General features: G+C 40.0%; 1 protein-coding gene across 1 annotated transcript in view; it reads left to right on the top strand.

The window, feature by feature from the left end:
* Positions 1-7055: 7055 nt before the first annotated feature.
* Positions 7056-12038, top strand: part of LOC119913984 (melanoma receptor tyrosine-protein kinase-like) — a 43525-nt gene continuing 38542 nt past the window's right edge. Inside the window, exon 1 of the mRNA XM_038732955.1 lies at positions 7056-7314. Within this exon, the coding sequence (XP_038588883.1) occupies positions 7236-7314 (79 nt within the window). The 5' untranslated portion in view covers positions 7056-7235. The remainder of the gene's footprint in view (positions 7315-12038) is intronic.

The raw sequence follows: 12038 nt of genomic DNA, 5'->3' as shown, positions 1-12038 counted from the left end.
CTCATTATGCAGATTGGCCCATTTCAAAATTATATATTATATTATTTAATGATTGATGCATTCATGTGTTCATCACTTTAATGCTGCTGCTGGTAAAGGTGTTTTTATTACTTTATGTACTGGTGGGTAGCTCATTAACCTACCCCCAAAAATCATTAATATAATAATAATAATAATAGTTATATTTTGCATATGTAATCTGAATCTGCAAAGTAACTAAAGGTATCAAATAAATATAGTGCTGGAAAACCTACTGACCTTTGAAATAGAGTGGAGTAGAAGTACAAAGTATCATAAAAGGGAAATATTCAAGTAAAATACAAATACCTCAAAGCTGTACTTCAGTGCAGTACTCGAGTAAATGTACTTACATATATACAGAAACACAACGAAGGAAATGTTGATTTGATAAATTGACATGACAGAGTGGAGACCAGACTGCAGCTTTCTCAGGTCACTGTTGTTTGGCCCGAGGACGTTTTCAATTACAACCGTGGATATCGAACACACACACACACACACACACACAGAGTACATCTAATCCTCATCTTCAGGTCTGAGTGTTCAGCTAAGCCACCTGGGCTCATTAGTTCTCTCTCCTCCCTCGCTCCTAATCTCCACTCCTCTTTGTTTCCTCCTCCTCTTCCAGTGTTTTGGGGTGAAACTCTCCTTGAACTGACCGACAGATGAAGATCAGCTCACAGAAAAGTGAAGCTGAGCAGCTGCTTTGGGGAAACACAGGTGAAAGAGCTGCTGCATCTAAATCCAAGTAAATACTCCTTTAATATTTATGATTGGAGACTTCATTTGCATATTCAGCAACCTTAGTGTGCTTTCTTTGTTATACGAGCAAGGTCTTTATTTTCCTTATAATTACTTCAAATATACATTTTTTCCCACCTAAGAAATAATTCAGAAATGACCTGTAAAGTAGCGACAGTCTGCCACAGACTTGTTGATGTTTTTTGAACAATTTCCTGATGAATCCTCCCCAATACACAAAAATCTACTCTAAAGTCAGGGCGTTCTGTTGAAGATGACATTTCTGTGACATTTTAAGTTTTCCTGTTTATTTTCCTCTCAGTTGTTCTGTCTTCAGCAGCTTTCCTAGAACCAAACACAGCCCTGAATACTTAATAATAAGTATTCAGCCCCCCCCCCCCCAGCCATTATTTCCCACTAAAAGCTTTCAGTCCATTAACCTGATTCCACCTGCAAACACACATACAGCAGTTAAGAAACTGGAACAAACCTGTCGTCTTTAATCCAGATTGAACTGACCGAGAGCAGAGCAACGACCGAGGAGGAGGAAAAGAGAAGGAAGGAAGGAAGGAAGGAAGGAAGAGAAGGAAGGAAGGAAGGAAGGATCATAAAAAACAACCTTTCTAAAGTCATATACAGCTAATTATGTGTTTTCTTTATATGTGGCAACTAAAGCATGATCAAACTTATTTATGGTTTAGTTTAGACACATCCAGGTTTGGGGAAGAAGGTGGTCCTGGTTTGATATTGAACCAAAACCACCATCTCTCCTGACCCTTAAAGATCTCCTCCAGACAGGATTTAAGACAAACAAATGCTGAATAACTGAGTTTAATAAAAGTTAAATAACCTGGTTAAACCTTCTTCGAATGACATCTGCTTCCTCACTGATTCTGTAGTTTAGTAGTCTTTATTATGTTGTTTTGTAGACAGCAGTGGTCTGAAGACTTTGGACAGGCAGCTCTCTGGTCCCGGCCTGTGTGTGTTGATGGTGTGATGTTAAATGCATGATCACTTCAACAGGACGCAGGACGTCTTCTGCGTTTGTGACCTGCGGGCTTCAGGTTTCCACATCACACCTGCGAATGTTTCATACTGGACCCTGATTGGCTCCAACCTGGTTTACCTGGTGGCAAAACATCCTGCAGGTACGTCCAGGTGTAAACTGAGCTCAGAGAAACTTTTCAAATGCTCAAACAGGAACAGCAAGAAAACACACGTGTGAGCGGAAGAGGAGTTTTAACCCGACGACGAAACTCCAGATGTCAAAGGTCTGTGCCTCCACCGTCCACCTGACCGCATGATAAATCTTTCCTTCTACAAATAGCAGCCTACAAAAAACACCTGCTGTATTAAATCTAAGATGTTAAACTCCTGCAGGTGAAACAAATCCAGATCCTGACCTGTTTGTTATATAAATTTGTAAAAAGGATAAATCGATGTAATATTATAGATTCATATTCGCTTGGTGACAGCAGCTGTTAGAAAGGTCAAAGTTTTTCCGAAGAAGCATTCCCACGAGCCAAACTCTTCCTGGCCGTGGTGTGATGTCACCGCCCGATCTTTGTGGTATTTTCTCAGACAGATAACACAGATAAGATGTGTGTGTGTATGAATGTGTGTGCGTGAGAGAGACAGTTGTAACTTGTTGAAAAAGGCATGCTGAGACACTGATGGATTAATCAGACCTGAACTGGGAGTTTAAACTGCCTCTGTGTGTGTGTGTGTGTGTGTGTGTGTGTGTGTGTGTGTGTGTTCTGGCATGAAGTCAAACCCTTACATGCTCTTTATCTCATGTTACCTGATTTACCGCAAAACCATCCACACAATGTGAAATGTGACGGCTCACCTGTGAATCTGTGGAGAACTCCTTCCAAAGGAAAAACAAGAGATGAAAGTTAATGCAAATCTTGTTTGTTTGGTTTACTGTCGACTCTAACAGCTTGTTCAGGAGATTTTTTATTTTTTTGTCTGTGGTTCAATGTGTGCTAAAATAAATATCAAAACGAATGTGATAATTAATATTATTTCAGATGAAAAGAAACAGCTGTTTTATGTTTTCCTGTTGTTATATTAAAATTAGAACATGTGCTGAGTCGGCGTGTTTCTGCAAAGCGACATGCTGTCACATTTCATTTAGGGACAAATAAGCAAGAAAATCCATTAAAGGGCTTTTTTCTGCTCCCACAGATGCTTTGTTGGCGAGAAGCGAGTCGAGGTTTTTAGGTAAACAACAGAAAAAACACAGAAAGCAGGGAGGGCTTATTAATTATGGATGCAGAAAACACTGCACTGTGGCGGAAATCAGTGACCCCATTAGCATGAAAACACATGTTGAACAAACGAATGGGCGAAAAAAAGGCAAAGAAACAAAATGTAATAAATAATGAGGTCAAATCAGAAAACAGGGGGAGTCTCTCTGCAGCTGGTGTTTAAGATCACTGAACTAAAACTAAATGTAACCTCTCAGAGCTGTTTTCATTAAATGTGAATTTAAATCAACTTAAATGTTCTCCTGCGGTTCTCTTCAGGAAAACACTAACAACACTGAAGTCAAAGAGGAGCTCTGGAAGGAGAAAACAACTAAACTAATAATAAAGAAGTGTAAACTATGAAGAAACAAGGAGCAGAAGGTGAAGCGGAGCCAACAGTTCAAACTCTCTGGTCTTTATCTATTAGATGCAGTAAGACCGATAAGAGATGTTCCCGCAGACAGGCTAAAGAAGGACGAAATACATAAATAATTCCAAAAGATGTAGAAAATGACCTTAAAAAAACGATTTACTGCTGACGTAGAATCGTGAATGTAGTATACAAATACTACAGTGTCAGTGCAGTAGACTGTAGCCTTGCCTGCACTGATAAATACAGAAGTATATTCATCTACAATTCCCCAACCCTAACCACAGGATCATTATCACAAGCATGACAATTTAGCCATTAAGGACTTCTTTGAACCCAAACGCAGCACTGAGATCCTTTACAAACAATAATGGTTATTTTAAAGTACAAAAGTAAATAAAAGTCCTTCATTCAAAAGTCTACTTGAGTAGAATCACTTAAATACGTAATAAAATACATTAACATTTATTCATCTAGCTGACACTTTTATCCAAAGCGACTTACACTTGCTATATGTGTCAGAGGTCGCACGCCTCTGGAGCAACGAGGGGTTAAGTGTCTTGATCAGGGACACATTGGTGGATGTCACAGTGGGGAGTTGAACCCGGGTCTCTCACACCAAAGGCGTGTGTCTTATCCACTGCTCCATCACCACCCAAAATAAATAATGAAGACGACAAAAGAGTAAATGAAAGCTTCCCTTATTACAGCAGATCTGCCAACATGACATCCAGCTCCTCCTCCTGCAAACTGGTTATTTCAAAAAATAAGTTGTATTTTCAGAAAACTGCAGTAGTACCACTGCAAAGTATTCTGCAACAGTTTTAATGACTGATTAATAATCGATGTAATTTTAAGCATGAATGTAGAAGTCTCAAAGTAACGTCCCTGTTTTTAAATTGTTGGTCGGACAAAACAAAGCAAGGCGAAGACATTTTTCACTGTTTCCTGTCTTTTTCTGGACAAAACGACCGATCGGTTAAACAGGAAACCTGCCAGCAGATTGACTGAAAGGGGAATGAAAACAAAGTGTTGGTTGGAGTCTGATTAGACGCGAGCTCGGTGTCCTGACGGTGTGAACTGATGTTTGCTGAAGGTTCCTCCTCCTTTGTCTCCGCACTGTGTTTGACATCAGCTGTTTTATTAACGGAGCGGCAGGTTTGAAGGATCACATCTGGGGTCCAGACCCTGACAGAGGGTCATGAGTGAGCCATGCTGGTGCAGCTTCACCTAATTCTGCTCCTAGAGATCCAGTCTGGACAAAATGGGACTCATGTTGACCAGAAAACGGAGTTCAGAGACTCGTTACAGAGACCTGCCCCATCAACATCCCGGATCAAGCACTCAGCAGGCGGTCTGTGTTTTACAGAGACGATGCTCGGTGCTCAAAGGCAGTCAGGTGGACTCTGTTTCCAAAGACTGTTTATTGTGAAGATGAAACTTTCACATTATCATCCCGTTGCTGCTGTTTCCAGTGTTCACGGTGTATACCTGTCTGTAAATATGTACACAAATAACTGTATTGTTTTATTTTATGTTACCATGTATTAATATAGGCCTGCATTGGTACCTTGTTGTACTTTGTAAATAATCAGCAGGTGGAGAAAGAAACACACTGAACAGTTCGACGTCTTCAGGCCTTAATTTACCCCAAATAAAGATGTCAGATACACGTGGAGACGTTCAACCTTCAGCACAGTGTGTAATACTTCAGTACATGTCCTGCATTCAATGCAATACATATGTGAAATATTCTTAAAGTAGTAGTAAATAAAAGTACTCTTGTAGTGTTTCACTATTAGATCCTTACAGTATTACTGCTAACACAGCATTCTGTCAGGGTGGAGCTACTTTTAACTAAATACAACAATGTTTTCAAAATATGAGACATCCTGCGGTGTCAGAGCTGCTGTTGTTCTGTTTTATTTCTCAATAAAATAAATTGGGACGGACAAAAACAAAACAAAAGCAGTAAGCTAAAACCCAGCAGGATGTGCTCCTGCATCCGGCTGCATTCTGCAGCAGCCTGCATGCTTTTCTGAGCCACAATTCTCTGTGCAGCCTGAGTTTGAGCAACAGGGTCAAAGTTCAAGGTGGAACGATGTTATGAGGAAGTTGTTGTGCGAATACTGCGTGCAGTAGTACATACAGTACTTTAAAGGGTAGCTGCAGTACAAACTAGAAGTACAAACAAACAGGTTTGGACTCTGTACATCTGTACTACGGTGGCCTGTTGGAGACATTTATCCGCTCAGGCAGTCTGACAAAATATCCTGATTTTATAGAAGATGTGAGGAGAACATGAACTGAGTGGCTGCTTGGGGCCCCATTAACCACCAGGGGGCCCCTGGGAGACAAACAAATACATAGTCCTTTGTTTATTTTCTGTATCATGAATATTTATTTATCGTGAATCACATAGTTATACACGGTTGTACAAAGGCTGTAAGGTTACAAACTATATGTGGAGACGGTGAGAAATCCATGAAACCTCTGTTGACCAGTTAAAACTCTGAACTTGTTTATTTTCCTGTAACTTCACTTTATTTGTCCTGCATCATGTAGAGAGAAGCGGTGTGGAGTTTTCACTCAGTGTCCCACCATGTCAGCAGAAAGAAATCTTTAAATCTGTGAATTATTATTATTGTCAGAGACTTTTAATGAAGAACTGATGGAGTCCCATTAAATGAATTTAAAGCCATGTTGTTAAAATGCCAAGTAGCTGAGAAATGTTACTGCCACACGCGACTCAGCTTAGTCCCTTTCCTTTGTGTGTGATGCTTGTTTGTTTTGACTGTGCTGTATTTCTATTTAAATTGTAAGTGTTGTGCCTCGCAAAAGACATTTCAACCTCAAGGGACTTCCTGGTTAAATAAAGGTTAAATAAATAAAATAAGTAATTAAACTATCATTGTTTTCTGCGGTATTATCTGAATAAACAGTGAAATTCATTTTTACGACCTTGAACTTTTCTCTAATAATATTTTGAGTGATCAGGATTAAAGATTTGTACTTTTGTAAAGAAGAAGCTGTGTTTGTGTTTAGATGCGTGTGGGTGGGGGAGGACAGTTTAATCACACAGCTACAATCAAAGGCTCCACAGCATCTCATCATGTCTGTAGAGGGACACGTTTAAAATGTGAGTTATTTATATTTTCAGTGACTTTTAATGAAGAAGACACAAAAAACAGTTAGGATCAAATCATTTTACTTTACATGTACGTATTACATTTCTTTCCTGCTGTATTCTGTGCAGAAATAGTGAAACACATATTTAAATACTTGCTTGTACCGTTTAGTGATCATGACTAAAGATTTGCACATTTTTATGCATGCATGTGTCTGTTTTCATGCATTTTGGTTGTTGGCAGCTTTATGTAAAAAGATCCACCAGGTCATACAACAGCATAAAGCAGATTATTTATTTTCTCCTCATTATTTGTGCTGCTTTTACATTTGCAAGAACGTGATTTACTTCAATCCAGTGAACTTGTGTTCTTTCTTTGAATGATTTTATTTGCTGATTGGTGAAATGCACAAACTGCTGTAGCCTGTGATTCAAGTTTTTGAGGGTGCGGGAAATTCAGATAAATCAAACTGCTGGAGTGAGACTTGTCAACAAGGCTGAGTGAGAGTGAGAGGGTGAGAGGTGTGGTGAGGGGAGGAGGTGCGTGCTTCTCTACAGAGTCTCGTTGAATCCACCAGGACCCGTCATTCAGCTTCAGCCCTCTCACACTGAAACAGCATCACGGCTGCCGCTGCTCATGGAGACCCGCTCTGCCCTCCACCTCCACAGGAACAACGACTTTGAGGAGTTCCATTAAAAAAATAAATAAAAAGCGGCCGCAGACATGAAGTTTTATGGAGGCGGAGCCGCGCTGCTGCTGCTGCTGCTCGGCCGCTGCTGCTGCACCAGTCCCGGCAGGAGAGGTAGGACTGAGCCCGGGGCGGGAGCTCCGGAGAGGGAGCGGGAGGGAGGGAGCGAGAATCCCGGGGCGAGAGCGTGTCTGTGCGGGAGGGAGCTGCTGCGTGACTCGTGTGTGTTTCAGTAGGAAACTACATCACTGTTGGGACTGAACTTTATATTGTAGCCTACAGGTTTGTTGTGAAAAGTTGTCACTTCAGGAAGTAATATAGATGAACTATGATCAGGTTGGTAAAAATTAATGACCCTTTTAGACACATTCAAAATTCCTAAAATGACAAAAACGTGAATAACTAAAGGATTCAAAACACTTCCTATAAAATATATTATGGGGATATTATAGTGGTAAAATAACTAAAATGATCTTTGAATATAAATGTAGCAGAGCAAATGTTCGCAATTATTATATTTTGGATTATTACTTTCAACCTAAAAGAGCCAAAAAAAGCTCCAATAAAAAGTTATAAAGAACTCACTGCAGAGCACTAAGATAGAGTTTAAGATCATATAGAAGTTATAACCATTAAATAAGAAGTGCATTATAAACTAAAAATAAATTGTGACCACAATTAAGATGATTTTAGGAACATCATAATCGCATATTTTTTATATATATATATATATATATATATATATATATATATATATATATACATACATACATACATACATACATACATATACATACAGCCTAGTCATAATTAACACAATAAAGTGCATTAATGTTACTATAAACCCTCCACTGAGTAGGCATAAATCTGATTAACACTGCCATTATGATTTAATAGGACAAAAACTTTACTTTCATTCCTGTAGTGATATTAGAGTCATAATAACAAACCTCTAAATGCTTTAACAGATTAGATCAATATCACAGGGACAGACTGAAAACACTATTTACTGGACAAACTGTCATTTCATGTAGTGAAAATATGTTGAAAGTGAAACTGAAAAATGAAATCTGTACTCCAATCACAACATTACAGAGGCGTTGCAGGAGAAAAACTACATGTAAACTCATTGCAGACTGAATTATCACCAATAATAGATTCATTTCCTGCTGTTTTCTTTGCATTTGAGCCAAATCCTTTGTCCTCACTGTGAGCTGGGTGACCTGTGTCTCCCAGACTGATGAGCTACAGCAGGACTGCAAATAACAATAAGTTGGATTATTAATGAAACCTTAGGTCTATAAAATAAGTGAGAATACAGTGAAAAGTGCCCGTTAAAGGAGAAAGACACACGTCTTATTATAAGGCCAAAGGAATCGATTATTAAACTAGTTGCTGATTAGATAAATAATCCTCGCAGCTCCAAACCAAAGTGTTGAAGAAAAACAGCCTTGACCTTTGTTTTTACTGTATTTATTTATTATTAGTCATTTTTTCCTGGTGATTGAGAAACATGTTTAATTTAATGATTAAACCAAAATAAAGCACTTTAGCTCCAGAGTGAAATCTCTCAATGAATACTGATTAACATGAAAGGTCCTGATCTCATTCCTGTTCTGCAGAGGATGAACCCTTTAGATTTTAAACATTTCTTTAGCCCCACTGCTGTTTAAAAGAAAAGATAAATCATCGGGATCTGTCACTACGTTATTCAGACTAAATGACAAACTTTTTGTTCTCGAGTGTTTTTTCTTTGGATCATTTCATAGATTCATTTGTTCAAAACAGCCAAATGAAAAGATTAAGTTCAGACACACCCAACAGCAGAAGAGAGGGAGGATGGCTCGCACCTCATTGCAGATATCTTGAAGCATGTGTCCTCCCACTGTCCAATACTCCCGCTGCAAGTATTTATACACTCAGACATCATCAGGTGATATGTTTGTGTGTTGAACCTAAATTAGGGATATTTTTATTATTGTTTCATTATAAATCATCATAAAGTAGTGAAAAACCCTCTCTAAAAGTCTAAATATATAATATCAGACCTCACAGAAGACGAATCAAAACAGAAAATACTAACTTTGGAGAAGCTGGAAGGATTTATGAGTTATTTTCATTAAAGAAAAATTAATCATGTTCGTTTGTGTGGAACGTGTTGCTGAGAGATCGAATCTGAGATAACCGATTGTCTCCTAATCAGATTCTGGCTGCATTGCCAGAAGAAAAAAAAAAATACAAAATTGAAAAACCAGGCTTGCTAAGCATTATGGGAATGAGTGATGAGGTTTGAGAATATCTCCGACCAAGCAGGCCGTTTGGCTGAAATAAGAGTTTTGTCTCCTGAAAGAACCAGAGAATAAATAACTGAATGAATAACGGGAGGAAACGCTGAGCTCAACTCTTCAGACTGATATCTGAGTGTGTGTGTGTTTAAGTGAAAACAGCTGACTGCACTCTCTCTTTGTCTTGGTAACAGTTTATGAGATTATGGGGAGGATTTCATTTTTATGGCTCTGAGTGTGTTTGTGTGACTTTCCTTGTTTGGACAGACTGTTATGTTGTTCTGCGCTCCGTGTATCACTCTGAGCCTCACATCAGACTCCAGGGTTCAGTACCCCCACCAATCTGCTAGCCAGTCAGAGACCAGGACTCGCTGTGGCCGTGATGAACTCAGTTTAGTCTGAGTGTTTTAAAAAAAGACAGCAGAGGTCACTGAGGATGATGCTGAAGAGGTTGAAGAGATCCTTGTGGAGGCTGCAGGCACCCTGGATGATGTTTGTGGAGGTGGTTTCGATCCTTAAGCAGATTCTGGAGGTCCCTGGGCAGGTTGAGGGAGATTGTAGAGGTCCTGAAGTTGGTACCAGAGATCTTTAAGAAGATATATTTGGTCCTCGAGCAAGTTGTACAGTTCCTTGAGGAGGTTCCAGACATTGTGCAGGAGGTCCCAGGAGATTCCAGAGGTGCATGAGGAGGTTCTTTGACTTGATGTTTGTGTATGTGTTGGACAGGTTTTTACCCATAATGCACAGAGTCAGACCCAGAGCTTGTGTTTTTTCAGGTCAAACAACTCTTTAAATAACACATAATCTGCAGGTGATCAGTTCTGACCGGTTAAAGCAGTCTGGCCTCTTCCTGTGTTTGTAGTGATCGGTCATCGATACACTCATGAAATCAGAGTGTGTGTGTTTAGCTGAGCGCCCAGATCAGAGCGGCTGGTTGGTTTCCTGTTTGTTCTTCTGGATGTTACAGCTTTTTAAACCTGAACTTCAGCTTCAGGAAATGATCAAACGCTGATTGTTGTGACTGCAGAGAGACGAGGTTTAAACGGAGAGATTTAACCTTCAGCCTGCCAACAGAAACCTTAATCAAATTCAGTGTGTGTGTGTGTGTGTGTGTGTGTGTCTCAGCCTTGTTCCCATTGAATTTGACTTTTAGGAAAGACCTTGGCAGTGTGTGTGTTTGTCTTTGTGTTTCTTTGGAAGCAGCTAAATGAAACTTCACACCGACAATAATGAAGCCTCGTGGTAACCATGGCGACACGGCTGGCATACTGAGTTGAATCGTATTGGCTGAAAACTACGACAACGACCAGCCAGATTCAGGACAGACTGTGCTCACCAGGCTGCATGGATGGATTATGAGACAACTGGGCACAGACATGTGAAAGGCCTCTCACGCCCAGACCCCCAGACCGCGACACACACTCACTTTGTGGTCGTCTTATTCTTTAGTTTGACATCTCTTTAGACATTTTGGGTCTCTTTGTGAATGTTTAGCATCTTTTTATGGTATTTTTTCCCTCTTTGTAGTATTTTGTGTCAATTTGTTGTCGTTTTGTAATCTGGACATCCCTACTTTCAACTGAGCTCTGTGACTTTCCAGGAAGCTTCATTTTTTCCCCACATGAAAATTTACATTTACTCTTCGGCTTTTAACCAAAGCGACTTATATAATGAGGAACAACATACAAGCATCAATACAGCATGAGATCTACAACTACAATACATACTAGTTAGGAAGTACTATTAAGAGCTAGGGAAAGAAGTGAGAGTTAACAAGAAAGTGCACTCAGCTGTAAGAGGATAGAAGAAGAGCACAGGAAGTGCATGTTAGAGGTTAGATGTGTTAGAGGAAGTGTTCTCTGCAGAGTTTTAATAATAATAATACATTTATTTATAGAGCGCTTTCAATCAAAGTGCTTTACAAAAACAATACAGGAGCTTCTTGAAGTTAGAGAGGGACGCCCCTGCTCTGATGGCGTGTGGTAGCTCGTTCCACCATCGTGGTGTCATAGATGAGAACAGCCGGGACTGGGATTGCTTTGTGTGAAGGGATGGCAGAGCCAGGCGGCGTTCGTTGGAGAAGCGCACTGGTCGAGAAGGAACGTAAACTTGTATTATGGAGTTTATGTAGATGGTGCAGACCCAGTAGTCACTCTGTATGCAGCATTAGTGACTTTGATTCTGGGGGCCACGGGGAGCCAGTGGAGGTCACTGAGTAATGGAGTGACATGAGTCCTTTTGGGCTGATCAAAAACCAGACGCGCTGCTGCGTTCTAAACCATTTGTAAGGGTTTCACCGCACAAGCTGGGAGACCTGCTAGGAGGGCATTGCAATAGTTGAGGTGAGAGATAATCATGGCCTGTACCAGAAGCTGGGTGGCGTACTGAGTGAGGTAGGGCCTGATTTTCCTTATGTTGTATAGAGCAAAGCGGCACGACCGAGAGACAGCAGCAACATGGTCTGTACAGCTGTGTCACTTATCAGAAACCATCATCTTTTAGCTGAGTGTTAATTTACAGACTTACAGAACAGTATGCACACTATGCATCAAC

This window comes from Micropterus salmoides, unplaced genomic scaffold (genome assembly GCF_014851395.1).
Source record: "Micropterus salmoides isolate LMB-PRFRI ecotype aquatic unplaced genomic scaffold, ASM1485139v1 Ms_hic_scaffold_1, whole genome shotgun sequence".
NCBI lineage: Eukaryota > Metazoa > Chordata > Actinopteri > Centrarchiformes > Centrarchidae > Micropterus > Micropterus salmoides.
Note: the sequence above shows the minus strand (reverse complement) of the source record. Positions and strands in the feature narration are given on the sequence as shown.